The sequence below is a fragment of the Myxocyprinus asiaticus genome, chromosome 19 (assembly GCF_019703515.2).
Source record: "Myxocyprinus asiaticus isolate MX2 ecotype Aquarium Trade chromosome 19, UBuf_Myxa_2, whole genome shotgun sequence".
Classification (NCBI taxonomy): Eukaryota; Metazoa; Chordata; class Actinopteri; order Cypriniformes; family Catostomidae; genus Myxocyprinus; species Myxocyprinus asiaticus.
Genome location: NC_059362.1, coordinates 24,240,861 through 24,257,428, shown reverse-complemented (window position 1 = coordinate 24,257,428; position 16,568 = coordinate 24,240,861). Strand labels below are relative to the sequence as shown.

General features: G+C 37.2%; 1 protein-coding gene across 2 annotated transcripts in view; it reads left to right on the top strand.

The window, feature by feature from the left end:
• LOC127456698 (transcription regulator protein BACH2-like) overlaps nucleotides 1-16,568 on the top strand; it is a 170,555-nt gene that overhangs the window by 25,575 nt on the left and 128,412 nt on the right. Inside the window, exon 2 of one of the 2 annotated variants that reach the window (XM_051725189.1) lies at nucleotides 216-504. The exons of the other annotated variant lie outside the window; for it this stretch is intronic. Within the exon in view, the coding sequence (XP_051581149.1) occupies nucleotides 490-504 (15 nt within the window). The 5' untranslated portion in view covers nucleotides 216-489. The remainder of the gene's footprint in view (nucleotides 1-215; nucleotides 505-16,568) is intronic. 2 annotated transcript variants of the gene reach the window in all.

The window sequence follows — 16,568 nt, the reverse complement described above, 5'->3', positions numbered from 1 at the left end:
GACAAATAAAATTGAAAAGGTTTAAACTGCTGTTGAGACTGAAAATAATGTAGATAATTTTTCAAAAATGACAAGATCACTTTGTAAACCATTATTCCATTGAAGTGTTATATAAAACAGGTGGTCCCATCGGTTTTGGTTTTGCTATATAGGATGTAGCCCTATTTTGTTGTTTTTGAGAAAGATAATAATAAGAAATTCACTGTTCATTACAGGAAAGGAAGTATGGCTGAGGTTTACAGTCAATGAAGTCTGAGGGGTGTTTTTTAGCGTGACAGAGGTGGAGCTTACTCCACACTGGTGAGACACGTTTCTCTCTGAGGAGGCCTGTGCTGTCGACCCCCCGAAAACCCACCATCCGCCAGCCAAGAGCTGTTGCAGGCACAGCACCACAACATGCATCTGAATCCCACAGTCACGCAGGAGCATCTCACCGCATGCTAACACATAACGGAGCTGCCATTCTCACCTCCTCAGAGCAGTCAAACTATGGAACAAACCTCTGTGAGTGATCAAACTTTAGTGGTTCATTGAATGATTTCTTTAAATGTTTTGGTTTTGGTTTTTTGCTTCAAATCTGAGTGTACAACTTATGCGTAAGCATAAAGATGGAAGTCTTGTTTTTAAGTCTTGCTACCATGTTTGGGATTACTATCATCTTTGGTTTTGTTGTTGGACATGATTTGTGAGGCGACTTAAACTTTGCCATATTTAATTAGACCCCAATGCCACAGAAGGGCATTTATCACATTCATAGGGGTTTCAGGTCAGTTGCGAGGCAGGTAAATGTTTAATAGTTTTCTTCCAAAATCTCCTTGCAAATGCCCATTGGTCAACCAGTAGAGCATCGGAAAGAGAGCTGAGTGGAACGACCTTCTATCTTGAAAACGATCTCCATTAAACATTGCATATCTAGAGTCTAGTTTCAGTTAGGAAGCCTGCCATTTTGAAGAGAATGAGTGTGAAATCGCTCAAACAAGAATACAACTGTTAAAAGTTTTTCTTTCTACTCAGTTTGCGTACTTCCATTTCTAAAATCTCTTGCAGAGGAAATAAAGCTTCCTTTTCACAGTTTCCTCTCCAGGTGCAACAATTATCGGCCATATAAATAAATATCAACCCGCAAAGGGACTGCGATATTAACTTGTTATAGAAAACAACTCACACTATGTTAATCTATGGAGACAGATCCTAAACCCATTACAGGAATTCCTGCCAAAAGCTTCAATCTAATTATTACCTTTTAAGATCCGTTTTCTCTTGTTTTCCCTGAAAGTTCAGTCAGCATCAGTCATAAGTTCCAGTTGAACTTTTAATACGGTGGAACGGCTTGGACTGCTGCAGAAGGGAAAGATTTGATAATTTTGAAATGTGACTCTGAAATCCCAAAGTAAACGGCCTCACATGCACTTTATGTGTGGGTACGTAAAGTCAAGCTTTATATCCCGTCTTCATTAGAAGACTATTTAAAAGGACAAAGGAAAGCTCTGTCTCAGGGTCATTAGACTCACTCTCCAAGATAATTGATATCCTTGTAGCTGTTCTGCTGCAGTTCATTATGCACCGCTGTGTAATTGTCATTAAGTTGTTGCAGGAATAACATAAAGGTTAAAAAAAGTTTTGAAAAAATGTAGCATGCACAGTAGTCTAACACCGCTGTCATTGTCATTTTAGCCAATCAAATCAATGAAGGCGGGACTCAAATTTGAGAAACCTTGTGGATTATTCCAGTGCCGCGTAGCAAGCATGCATCAGTGTCAGCAGTTCAGGTTAAGAGTGTTAGTGTCATGTAAGATGTCAGTATATAACTATATTTTATGATTGAAATGTTGTACAGACCAACAGTAATTTCCAGTGGTGCAAACTACTCACCATTTGGCAAAATCTGCCATTTTGAATTAAAAATATGTCACGCACAGGACGTGATTCGTATGTCATTCATAATTTTGAATGTTTTCAGCATATCAGACTTAAGACAAAGAGCGAATGTGTGTATATTGTAAAGGAATTGAATGAATGTGGTTATCTGGTAAGTTTCTGAAGTACCTTTTTAGAAAATTCACTTGATATTGTGTTAGAAAATGATCTATAACACAAAGTAGAGCGTTGTCACCCCCAGATTAGAACTAGAACATTAGACCTGTGACTTGTGGCTTCAACTGAGTTTTTAGGTTTTGACCTAAATTTCATATATTTTTAATGCAAAAATTATTAGGGAATAATTTAAAATCAATTTAAGATTTTCTAAATGATTTCTTTATGTCTTTAATTAAGTCAGAATTTTGTACAGCAATTCCTAAGAGTCTTCTTTTAAAAGATTATATTTATTATATTTTGAGGATTAGCCACCAGTTAAAGGAGCAGTTCACCTAAAAATTTAAATTTTACTTTTACTCACTCATTTATTCACCCTTATGTTGTTCAAAACCCATAAGTTGTTACTTTTTCTTGCAACATAAAAATAGATATTTTAAGCAGCTCTATTCCATAGAAAAACAGTATATAGTGAGCAGGAGTTGTCAACCTTCAAAAAGGACAAATAATATAAAGCACTATTAAAGGTTTAGTATAAAGACATCATAACAGTAGTCCATATGACTTTATTCCAAGCTTTCTGGGGCCACACAACAGCTCTGTGTTGTATGGACTACATTTATGGTATATTAATAATGATTTTTTGTAATGATGACTTTGGACATTGACAGTAGTGCTCAATATGAAGTGTTTTTGTATGGAAAAGAGCAGCATTCAGATTCTTGAAGAAGGATTGTGTTAAGATTCTACTAGGGGAAAATAACACAATAAGGGACAACTTGATTGCAGTAAATAATTTTGTGTATTTTCTTTTTGCTAGCCAGCTGACACAGTCATGTCATTTTACAGATACACCAGAGATGAAAAGAAATTCAAATGATATTTGTCTTTTCTTTGATGCAGCACAAAAAAGAAAGAAAAGATGACTAAAACAGGCAAATTGCTAGCAATGTAGACACAGTGGTAGTCTTATACTGTGTGAACTTCTGTGTGGGAAAAAAAAAAAGTATCTTTTAAACCAAAAATTATATAAATTTGGGCCTTTATCGCATTTAAAGCCTTTATTCAGAAAATTATTGTATTCAGAGCCTTTAATATTTTAAAGGACCAACTACTATTTTGTGACCTCAACACCCACGACCCCCCACTCCCAAAACGTTTTGGTACCCCTAATGTTCAAGACATGGTCACGGCCTTGTTTGTGACCATACCAGTATGTTCGCTAAATAAAAATGTTGTGATTTGAATGCACTTCATTTAAAACCCTTTCATTACTGTTCCGCATATCCTTATTCTCATTTACTAGCGAGTCTGGTGCCTTCCTTATCTGGCATTTTCATGGCCGTGAAATATAATTATTGTGAATGAACATTCATAAATCTAGAGGAAAGTTTTCATGAGGTCCATTTTATGAGGAAATTACTCAAAATGTACTCCTATATTTACGAAAGTTTCACAAATGAGGCCCATTGTAATGTAATTTGTTACTTTTAAAAGTACGTTCCCCAACTTTGGACGTGGCATCTCCACTTTATAAATAAAATTTTTTTTAAAAAAAACATGAGATTACTTGTTTATCGGACACTTGCCACTTTACTCTGCTTTCTCTTAAACTAACACAGTTGTATCATTCTCTGACATCTTAATTCCGTAAATAAGGCAGTGGTTTTGAAACTAATTAGAACAGCTGTTGGTCACTTGAATTCAAAATTAGTGTTTACATGCACACAATACAACAATAACAAAAATCAGCTTATTAAAAAATTTGAAAGTGCAAGAAAACTGAATTTAGGCTACATGAGATTTTAAATCATGGGGTTATTCTTTGCTTTTGACGTCAAAACTTAAAACTGGCATGCGCACAACACTTGCGCACACTAGTTAAGTCAGAAGAACCCAGCTAAAGGTGGTTACTGTACATGCAACATGAAATTGGGGTAATGGGTTAAAATCTATGTATGGCTATCAGTTTTTTGCTTTAACTGTTTATGACCTTACACAGATATAGTAATTTACATGATCACACACATTGGTGACTTATGAAGCATAATCTGTGTAAGATCAACGAGCTCATTGATTAACTTTGTACATCTGAAATTTTTCTCATAGAATTGTTACTGTTGTGACTGTTTTTAAATTGTCAAATTGACATGACTGATGAATAAGTCTTGGTTTTACAGATGATACTATACCACTTTTCGAGTAGAGATCCAAAACCTGAATAAAGAACAGTTTGTAAAAACAGTGACATGGCATGTTTATATCCCCAGTTCTTACTCAGAGTATGTGCATATAGTGTGAGGCAGCAATCTGTCCAGTTTCCAGTGTGCTTTTCTTCACATGCAGCATGGAGTGAAGGCAGTGAAAGAAGACATTGTTCATATCGTAGTGAGGCATGTTGCATGCACTTATAACTCTGAGTGGGTGAAGTTTCCCCCATCAATGCACCAGGAATGCCTTTAAATGACTGGATTGTGTGGCAGGAAAAGCAGAAGGCATTCAATGCTTTTAAACTAATTGCTTAGCTTTATTAACACTCATTTGATATTAAGTTTGTTTTTTTTTATGTTTGGGGTCCCAGAGACCACAGTGATATGTGTGTGAAAATAATAGTATTCATTTTAAAATGAACTTTAGATTCTTTGAATATGTTCCTCAGACTTAATCAAATCAAACAAATCATACTATGCACATCAATTAGAGAATCTTAAATGAAAACTGTAGTTCACCTAAAAAAGACAATATTGTCATAATTTACACACCCTCATGTTATTTCAAACTCGTACTACTTTCTTTCTTCCGTAAAACCCAACAGGAGATGTTGGGCAGAATGATAGTCTCAGTCACCATTCACTTCCATTAAATGTGAGTCCTTAAAGGAATATTCCCAGTTCAATACATGTTAAGCTCAATTTACAATATTTGTGGCATAAGGTTGATTACCACAAAAATTTATTTAGACTTTTTCTTAAAAAAAAGAAGAAGGAAAAATCTAAGTTATAGTGAGGCACTTACATACAATGGATGTGAATGGGGCCAATTTTTGGAGTATTTAAAGGCAGAAATGTGAAGCATATAATTTTATAAAAGCGCTTAAATTAATTCTTTTATTAAAACTCATGTAATATTTGAGCTGTAAAATGGTTTAAATCATAATTTTGACATTCATTTTAGGGTTTTAGGGTTTGTTGACATTATATCGTCATGGCAATGAAGATGTAAAACTGGCTATAACGTTACACAGAAAATGTTAGTGAGCGATTTAACACACTAAAGTCATGTTAACATGCATATTGCTGACGTCTTAGCTATACTTTTGAAACAGTGAGTATTTTAACGTTTACTGATTGGCCCCATACGGTGCCATTGTAAGTGCTTCTCTGTAACACAGATTTTTGCTTCTTTTTTTTTTTTAAAGAAAAGGAGGGGCAAGTCAAAATGTATTTTTGTGGTAATCAGTATTATCCCACAAATTCTGTAGATTAAGCTTGACTTGTATTGATCCTGGAATATTCTTTAACATTCTGCCTTACATCTACTTTTGTATTCCACTAAAAAAGAAAGTCATACGGGTTTAGAACAACATGAGTGTGGTTAAATGATGACAGAAGCAAGCTATCAGGTTGAAATTTTGTTTATAATCCATTCTCATACAATTAGAAAACATCATCAACCTGATACTTAAATTATACATATTTGCACTATAAAAACAAAACAGCATGAGACCCCAAACAGAACATGAGGGTTAAGTAATGTCATTGGGGACTATAACTCACATTATGACTTTGTGTGTTTCACAATAAGCAAGCCAATGAAGTAAAAGGAAAGAGTGATTAGTATGTTGTAATGTCATGGATTAAGATGCTCAGCGCAGCTGTGTCAGAGCTATGTCCAAAAGCAATGACTTGTTTAAACGGCGTAACTCAGAGTGCCTTGTTTGTGAGCAGGAGAAAATGTTGTGAAAGACCACCTCCAGAGTTTGATTCACAGGCTTCAGCTATTGATTCAAGTCTTCCACTTGTGCACTACAAAGAAAGCAAATGGCTTTCAGTTGATGAAATCACACGAATGAAGTGTCCCTCTGCCACAGAGGCACCCAGCTATGATGTAATGCTCTGAAGCCTGGTAAATGAGTGGATCAATGCAAATATGAAAACAAAGATTTTGAGATTTCACTAAACGTGCTTGTTTGATTATGCTGGTTCTCTGAGGAGTGTTCACTTTCCCTGTGTTTTGGCATTTATGTCATGGAACTTGGCAATGTTTATGTCCATTCAGCACGGCAAAAGTTTTGTGGGAAATTAGATGGTAATAGTTTCCAAAGATTACATTATTGAAATGCATATTGGTTTACTGATTTCAAGAAAAGAGCAAGAGCGAACATTTCATCATATCCTTGAGTGAATCATAATTACACCCTTCACTGGCATCCCGAAGGCTTAATTGATATTTCGTGTGCTTTGTGATGTGACAGGTAGACCTTTTCAAATGACTGATGGCATTCAATACATAAATGACCATTTTGTGTTGGCTAGTGTAGCACTTCTTTAACCATTTCCCTCAGTTCTTTTAGAAATGACAAATGTGACACCAGCCGTTGAGTTCATTTTACAGCCCTGTGAGAAAATATGGGCTATGATACCATCTCCTGTTCTGGGTGTGTTTTGGTTTCAGGATTTTCCCTGTAGAGTCTCTTCTGTGTCAAAGAACAGCATGTTGAGGCTTTCTCTACTGCTCTGGGCTTTAAGGAGAGTACAAAGCAAAAGGTTATGTAGAAATATAAAGAGAGGGGTTATTTTTAACCCTGCTGTATCTTGCATCACCTCCTGCCATGAGAGTAGGTGAGGGAAGATATTCAGGATGCTTTTGGGGAGCCATTTAGGCAAGGTGCTCTGCTGTTCTCCTCTTTTTGTCTAAATAGCTTTCTGGAAAAAACACAGATTTGACCAGCCTTATTGGTTTATAGATTAGGGATGTTCAAAACTAGTTCAAAATTGACTAGTTAGTTAGTCTTCAAGACATCCTCCTATATAATTAGTGACTCCGATCAGACACATTTCTTAGGCCACATACACACTAATCTGTTTTCACACTAATCTTTTTCGATGGAGAATAACGCCATTTCAGTGTGAATGAGAGACGTTAAACATTGTGAAATCAACATGTTTTCAAACGAAAACCATTTAGTGTGGATGTGGCCTTAGTGGGTGTTTTCAAAAACAGAAACAGAATGCAATTCAATAGGGTCTTGAAACATGTTTTTAAAAATGGAAATGTTTTAACTGTCACACTGGCTTAGAACTTAACAGACATGGCAGAGACACTCAAAAAAACAATGCAAGTTGAAACGCAATGGCTGAAGTTGTCCATCTTCACATGTAGCAGCAGTACTTTAAAGTGATAGTTCACCCAAAAAGGAAAATTCATGCCATCCCAGATGTGTATGACTTTTTTTTCTTTTTTTTTTTTTTTTCTGCAGAACATAAACGAAGATTTTTGATGAATATCTCAGCTCTGTAGGTCCATACAATGCAAGTGAATGGTGGCTAGACCTTTAAAGCTCCAAACATGGCATAAAGGCAGCGTAAAAATGAATATATACGACTCCAGTGATTTAATACGTCTTCTGAAGCGATATGATCATTTTGGGTGAGAAACAGATCAATATTTCAATCTTTTTTTTTACTATAAATCTCCACTTTCACTTTCAGAATGTGAAAGTGAAAGTGGAGATCTGTAGTAAAAAAGGATTAAATATTGATCTGTTTCTCACCCACACCTATCATATCACTTCTGAAGACATAGATTTCATCACAGAGTCGTATGGATTACTGTTATGCTGCCTTTATGTGAACTATCGCTTTAATGGGAATGAATTTAAACACAAGTTGTCTGAGTGGATATTATTGTGTGAACGGTCTAACAGTTAAGGCAAAACACACACATTTTCAAAACTACAAAAATAAAATAAATTAGACAAAATCTAAATCTATTCGACCTCACCAGTTGTGACCGATCTAAAATATAGGTTGTCAAGAACCGGTCAGAATATAAATTTTTTAGAAATAAAGCTTGTGAATGGCAGTGGTTGGAGAGTTTACCACAGTTGCAGTCACAGATCCAGAGACAAGCCAGATGGTAAGAGAGAATACCCTTGCAGCACTCTGAGGAATGGCTAAACATATGGATTATAGCTAAGGAATATGTTCAATCTTTGCTCAGGCACATGTCTGCAGAAATGCATGTCAGAATGACTTGGTCTTTCTGGTGATACGGAATAACCAAAGAAGTCTCGCTAGTTAAGCTAGTAAAGAAGCCTGGTGGGACCACAAGCACACCAGCATCCCATGATGTGGAACAGCATCCAAAACTGCATTTTTTAGCCTTATTTTCTTGACTGGATTATTTTCAACTTTTCCCACCCTGTTCATGTGAGGTGTCATATATATATATATATATATATATATATATATATATATTATGCTGCACTTTGTCATCCATAAAGCTTGATGATAAGTTTGTAAATGTGTGCAAAAGTGGCAGGATTCGTGGAAGCAGAGGAATCCCCAGTCTTCCTGCAGCTCTCGGTGTTTTGTGTCCCCTCTTCATCTCTCTCTCTCTCTCTCTCTCTCCCTGGTGCTTTCTCACTGTGTGGACTTTGGGAAAAGGGGGACATTTGTTTTTGGAATGCACTTCTCTTAGCCACGCTTGGCATCAGAACATTTCTGTTCGAAAGCAAGGAAGGTCTTGGAGGGGGGTAAAGCCTCTGCAAAGTTCATTCATTCATTCATCCGCCCTTCGTGGGCCCCCACTTTCTTTTATTTTTAGCCAAATCCATCAGTCTTGACAAGCTGGAAATCTGAGCCAGTGCGGGGCAATGCTCCAGAGTCCACCACTCCACACTGTCATTCTTCTCTCTCTCTCCATGCCCACACACTCTTTCCCTCTCCCCCTGGGAAAAAAAGAGCAAAGCGGAGTCCGGATTCCAGCTGCAAGAGATGTTGAGTCATGTGAGTCCATGCACACATTGACACCACTGCTTTGCACTGATAGAGGGAAAGGGTGTTGGATGAAGTAAATGGGTGAAGCGAGGGCTGCACAGCATAAACTCTAGCTCATTATTTTTGTCTTATTTTCCAGCAAAGAATATCCTTAAAACAAGACACTTGAAAACTTTTTTGACTTGAAAACACAAAAAAAAATATGAAGTAAGAAAATATATATTTTTTGCAGTGTGGAGCAATGTGGTTAAATCTGGGTGGCGAGAGAAAGTGGTAGTACGTTCGTCTCTGATCCTTCTATAAGGTAATATCTAGTGGCTCTGGAAGGGGAGACATGTGCAAGGATATATTTTAACACACAGCGATCAGACCGAGAGCAGGGGAGGGGACTAAGTTGCCTGCCAGCTTCCTCTCTCCCTTCTCTCTCCCTCACAGACTCCCTTTCTCTTCCCCTGCCTGCCCGCCCAGTCCAGCATTTGCAGCAGACAGGAACATAGCAGTAAAGCCAGAACAAGCCGAAAAGCACACACACATTAAGAGGCAAGTCTCAGCCCTGAGTTTGACCTGTTAACCTGCATGTTACTGTTTGACCGCTTCTCTTCAGGCTGTGATGTGTTTGCATTCAGTCCAGAGACTCCAGTCCTGCTCTAAAGCAGCATGTTTTGAGTTCAATGCCCACTAGACAACAAAAGACGTTATCTTTAAGTCTGGACGTGTGACTATGTTCTTATAGTTTTATGTTATGCAAAGGCCATACAGTATTATATTGCTGGGATGCTAATGAGATATACTGTATGGTGGAAATGAGGAGTGTGTGTTTGTGCGCACGTGACTTTGCACATGTACAGAGAGAGAGACTCGAGAGAGACAGTCTTTTTTGAGTACACTTTAGAAAGCAATTTTCAATTTCAAAGTACTTTATTGGCATGATTATATGTGCATACAGTATTGTCAAAGCATCAATAAACACAACGAGTGAAGACAAGAAGAAAAGAGAATAATAATAATAAAGCAGAAACATATAACAATAACAATTGTATTAAATTAAGGTGCCAATGAACTATAATAAAAATAATAATAGCAATATACACTATACAATTTAACTAGACATTAATGAACATGAAAAAAAAAGTACTCTAACAGATGTACATAGAAAGAAGACTGATGGGAATTTGGACATGGGAAAGGTTTACAGTAACAAAGAAGGATAGATATCCACAAAGCTGTATTTTCCTTGCACACAGACCCCCTGTTAAGAACAGCAGCACTTTGCTGAGTTGTACTGATAACATCTTTACTGTCAATGAAAGTTTTCATGGTGATAAGTTATCCGTACTCTTTAAGGTTTTTTTTTTTTTTTTTTTTTTTTTTTGTGGTACTAAGCAAAATGCTTGTATTATATTGTCAGAATATGAAATGGATTATAGCTTCTACAATATGAGCATTCTCACCTCTCTACACCTTGTGTTAACTGTTTACCTAGTGGGTTGTGCCCAATTTAACCATAAATGGTCAAACCAACAGGAATGGATCTAGTTAAAGGCATAGTTCACCCCAAAATTAAAATTCTCTCATTTACTCACCCTCATGCCATCCCAGATGTGTATGACTTTTTTTCTTCTGCTGAACACAAACAAAGGTTTTTAGAAGAATATTCAAGTGAATGGTGGCCAGAACTTTGAAGTTCCAAAAAGCATATAAAGTCAGCATTAAAGTTATCCATAAGTCTTCAGTAGTTAAATCCATATCTTCAGAAGCGATATGATAGGTGTGGGTAAGAAACAGATCAATATTTAAGTGCTTTTTAATAGAAATCTCCACTTTTACTTTCACATTCTTCTTTTGTTTTTGCTGATTCACATTATTTGTGCATATCACCATCTACTGGGTGAATTTAGAAAAATATATAAAAAAATAATATTGAATTAAATATTGATCTGTTAAATATTGTTGTCACCCACACCTAGCATATCGCTTCTAAAGACATGGATTAAACCACTGGAGTCGTATGGGTTACTTTTATGCTTCCTTTATATACTTTTTGGACTGTCAAAGTTCTGTGGTCAGCAGAAGAAAGTAAGTCATACACATTTGGGATGGCAAGAGGGTGAGTAAATGATGAAAGAATTTTCATTTTTGGGTGAAATGTCCCTTTAAAAGAGTCAAATGTTTTCAAATGGTAGATCTGTTGGACTGATTCGTTGTGTGATTCATAGAATTTTGACAAGATTGTCCAGTGCTGTTTGCACACGTTGTTTATTGTAGATTGTCGGAGCAGGTGCTATTATCCAAAGTGACATACAATTGAGGATAGTACCTCACAGGTGAATTAAGGATTGATGTGTTAGTAAACAATTAACTATTGATGAGTTAGTATGATTCAGCAAATCTGCCAATGTATTGTCTGAAATGTAATGATCTATAAAAGGACGTGGACTTACAGGTTTGATAGTTTTTGCAAAGAGATTTATTTGGTTTATCATTTATGACATTTCTTACATTAGGAAATTGGGAAGAGTAAAATGTAATCAAGTTTAATTAAGGATCTAACTGATTAGAGAGCATGATGTTTGAACGTTAATGTTTGTATATTTACATACTTACTGGATGTACAGTATGTCCTTCTACGAACAGCTTATATTTAGTATGTTGGACATTTACAGGGATAACATCTGTGGCCTTGCTCCATCCCTCCAGTGTCTTCAATATATTCTTATTCACACCACCTCTCAAATCTAATTTGACTGTTGTTGTGTCAGGATCAGCCATGCCTGTCAGCCTGGGGCAGGGTTCAGACCATGGTTAGGCTTCAGCAGGTGCTGACGTGGCTGTCCTGTACCCACAGTTATCCATCTGTTTCTACATCCTTTTCACTAGATCTCATCCATTGTCTAGAAGATTGGTGAGCTGTCTGTCCCGTACCTTAAGTGCTTTAAAAGTTTGATTTTAGTCAGACTAAAGCAATGATTTGTCTGGGTTTTTCTTCTTCTAAATCAAACAAACAGACCTAGATAATGCGATGCGCATGTATACACTTTAATCTGACTACAACTGGCCTCTGCGTAATGCACATGCTCTGAAAAACAGTGGTGCAGCGCGATACATTTTTAACCCAGAAGTCGAACGCAATATAAAGCAGAGAAGAAGAGCAACAACAACACAAATGTCCCTGTGTTCCAAATGGGATAAATCAGCCTTCGAAGGGAGAACCATCATAGCTATGCTGTGACATCGCTTCAAACTGAATTTTCAATAAAAATTACTTAAAAGGTGACTTCCAATTAAACATTATTTTTCAGCCCCACACCTTTCAGCCCTTCAAAGCTCTCACAGTGGATGGTAAAGTCTTCAAAGGGAGTAGGGCATAGGGAAGATCACTTGTTCTAGCATTTTAAAGAATACTCTTTTGATTTCAAGCCTGTACAGACGCGATTGACGGATATGCACTATTACTGATTTGTGACATTTTTAGTACTGTCAACTCCAGGCGCAGTTGTGCACAGGTGCGCAAGGTTACAAAAATTGGGCAGATCATGCCGCCTATGCTGATAAAGAAAATGTACGCCTTGTGCACATAACATAGCAAAAAAAATCAAAGCCTTAATTTATTATGAGTATAAACACATATGAGTATTTTTACTTCTGACTTATCGAAGATGTGAAACAAACAAAAAATAAGAAAGTCTCAGTGTTGTTGTTATGAACGTTGGAAGTTTGATGTTTTTTTTTTTTTTCATGCTCTCTGATGTCAGGATCACCATGGTTACCGCTATAATAGGTAACTGGTAGCTGAGCAAATTTGGCAGGTTGCAAAGCCTGACATTTTTTTTTCATCAGCTTTTTGTCACTATCTGTTTGCTTTACTTCCTCAGTGAGTAAAAAGGAGTTATCAATCATTCATGTTTCCTCTTGATGCTGATTTAAATTGTGAAATTTTATCAGACGTCATGTGAATGATGTTGTAGAAGAACTCCAGAATCATTAGTGCCTTGATATTCACATTTCTCTGGCCATCAGTTGACAATGTACCCTATTAGACTCAAATACCTCATCCAATCAGAGCACCAAAGATTCAAGTCAGACATATCGATTGAATGCTGAACTGAATACTAAGGCAGTCAGTCAAGGACCCCCTGCCCTTCACAAAGTGATCCGAGTATTGTGGATTTGTCAATTATCCAAGACAGCGGACTGCATTCTTTATGGACCAAACATGAGTTAAATCTATTCTAAATCAATGATTGTTGAAAATTTATCAAGATCAAATCCTGTTAAAATTGTGATATTGTGTTAACTGAGTGAGGTAGAATGGTGCAACAACATTTGAGAGTGAGAGCTCCATTAATGAGGTGTAGGTGAGGTGAATAAATTATCCCTGCTCCGTTTGTCTTACCCAGCACCTTTTTTAAACGATAGCTAGTATGGCCAGAGGAACATTGTTGCAGAAACAATATCCCACAAAGCTCCATATTTTCTCCCTTCTGGCAGAGGTGATGAGCTGAAGTTGGGCAGATGGTGCTATGGCTAGGTTCCTCATAGCTTTGGGGGTAATCTACACATACCTCCTTAGAAGGCCATTTGGCTCACTATGTTCTGTTAGCTGAGCTCATAGCTAGGTCTGCTTGGAATTCTCTCAGTTGAAGATTGCCCAATATTTTTTTTTTTTTTTACGATCAATATCTTTACAGATTATTTTTACTTTGACTTGTCCGATCACTAAAATGTAGAATAACCGATTTTAAATTATTATTTTTATTTCTGCTTTTTGACACAACATTAAATATATAATCATTGGACTACATTGGATTGATCTAAAAATGTCAAATTCATTTCCATCTTTTCTCTGTTTATTGTTTGCTATTAAGCTTAAAATCCAATGTGTTTGTACCTGTGAATGGCATTTTTTCCTGTTGAACGCACAGTAGTAAAATGGTGTTGTTGGGTGCTTCTTTAGAGACTCAATCGCTTCTTTTCCACAATCGGGCCAGTGCAAGCCAGGGCTATCAACTGCTCAGCCGGGGCCAATAGCCTCGGAGTTCGAGACGCAAAACAAAAATCGATCTGCATTCCCACCATCGAGCCAATAGCCCCGTAGCATTGCCCTAAAACCCGCCCTTAATACGCCGCCCTGCTGCCAACATCACACACTCCACCCATTTCACAAACAAGAGGTAAACTCAAGCTGAGGTATCAGACTCTGGAGACTAGCTAGCTCTCCAAATGAACAGAGATTTATACTGTGTCCGCAGCTTCTTTTAAATTTTTCCCGAACCTGTACTGATGTGCAATGAATAAACAAGTTGGCAAGTTCGGCGACAAAATACTTAATCACGTTGCACATTTTCATCGTCCCAATTATTCAGAAGAGCCTTGATTTTGTTTACTGACCAGTACTGACGATCCTCCATTCTCCATTGATCTGTTAAGGTAAGCTAGTTGCTAGATATGAAAAACTGGGGAATGAGTATTTTGGTGCTGAAACCTCTGACCTGACTCAGCGAAACTCCACCTTTGACACTGACCCCGCCTCAATCCTCTTTTGGCCTTCTTTGGCCCAAGGGCCATTGGGCATTGTCCTAGAGGAAGCTCCGAGGAAGCACAATGAAGGCACGATGAAGCCCTGGAAGTGACAGTAGGAATGCAACTGGCCCTGGTACGCACTAGCAAGCCGTCATTTTGCACGAAAGTGGAAACGCAACTAATCATTATTGAAAAAACACTTTATTAGAAAAGTATGAATATCATAAACATATTTATCGCTCTCAGCTCCACAATTTTATAAATTTTACCATATTAGCAGTCCGCATATTACCAATTCCTCTGATGTTCCCCCATAATCAGCACAGAAAATGTGAAAACCTGCGCAGATTCTATGTGAGCCTCACTGCAAACTCTATTCCTCAATTAGCATATGTTTACTACGCAATGTCATGGGCATGGGGTGGTTACATTCACTGCAAACACTGTACAACGTGACAAAAAAGCACTATGATCATCCGTCACGTTAGAGGTCTGCACAGGACTGTTTTTTTCCATCCTACTACTGCGAGTTTCTGTCCCGCACCTGAACTCTTCTGATGAATTTTACTCCATGTTCACCCGTTCTCTGCCCGCAGTGATTTTTTTTTTTTCCTGACAGCTCCCGTTCCCTCAACCCCGCATTTGTTTTCCACATAGGGCAAAAGCCATATAAATAGACAACTAGTCTACACAAAAACTTTCATTTTTTTTTGGTATTGCTATTATCAGATGACGTGTGATATGATGTCCATCTGACTTGATTGACGTTGGTTTATTAACACTAAATTTAAAATTTTCTTGTCCGAGTTACACATCCTTTGATGCCACAGTGCCCTCAGGATATTTTCTGACCACCCGCTCCCATCCCATCGCGTCCACATCTCATGGAATCAACATCCACTCCCGCCTTCAACTCGGAAATTAAATCCCGCACCGCAAGAAACAACCTGCGGGAGCTCCGCGGGAATGCATTTCTATGTCCCATCACCAGTGCTTGAAGTGGACAAGTACTCTCATCTATCCCAACTAGACAAAAACTGTACTGCTGTAATCTTCTGTATATTTCATCATCTTCTTCTAGCCAAGAACTCTTCATTCATTCAGATATGAAATGTCTGACTACTTTCACACATGATGTTTTGGGGTGTGTATAACATTGATGTGTGCAAAAAAAAGATACAATGCCACATTGCCACGAAACTTGTAAACTTTAGGTTTTTTGTCATAATCATGTGTTGCAGTTAAAATTCAATTAATACACCTATCAATTTTTTAATTAGCAGAAATTTGAGACTTCATATAGCCTATATTCATTTCCTTTCATAATGCAGTGCATTGAGTCTTAATACATAGTATGTCTCTTAAAAAGATGCAAAATTATTATTATTATTATTATTATTATTATTATTATTATTCTTTTTTTTTTTTTTTTTGGAAGATCAAGAAAACAGTTTTAATATCAAATTAAATAAGTTAAATAAGATTTTTTTAAATGTATTTATTTTATTTTCTTTCTCCCTTTTCTCCTCAATTTGGAATGCCCAATTCTCAATGAGCTCTAAGGGTACGTTTACACGACAACGATGTACTAAAAACGGAAAAGTTTTTCCTTTGCGTTTTTGAAAAGTTTCGCGAACATACGGCAAACGTTGTCAAAACGATCCCCGTTCACACGGATCCACGAAAACGACTAAAAAGGCTGTATTATGCATGCCAGGCCAGTAGTTGGCGATGTCACTATGTAAAGAAACACAACGCGCCTGCAAACATAAGCATTCTTCCACAGAGTGGTGAATACAAACAATGAAGATGGCGATCGCTGGTCGTAGTAGTGATGCAGTAAATTTACACTTTGCTGGAGAAGCGTCAATAAACTAAAAATCTTGAGCAGCACAAACACAGTCCTGTAGTCCGCCATTGTAGTCTTGAATATCTCGCAGGTTGTTTTGAAGTACTCGCGCGCATGCCTATAGACTGAACATTTAATACGCGTGCGTATGACGTCATTGTTTT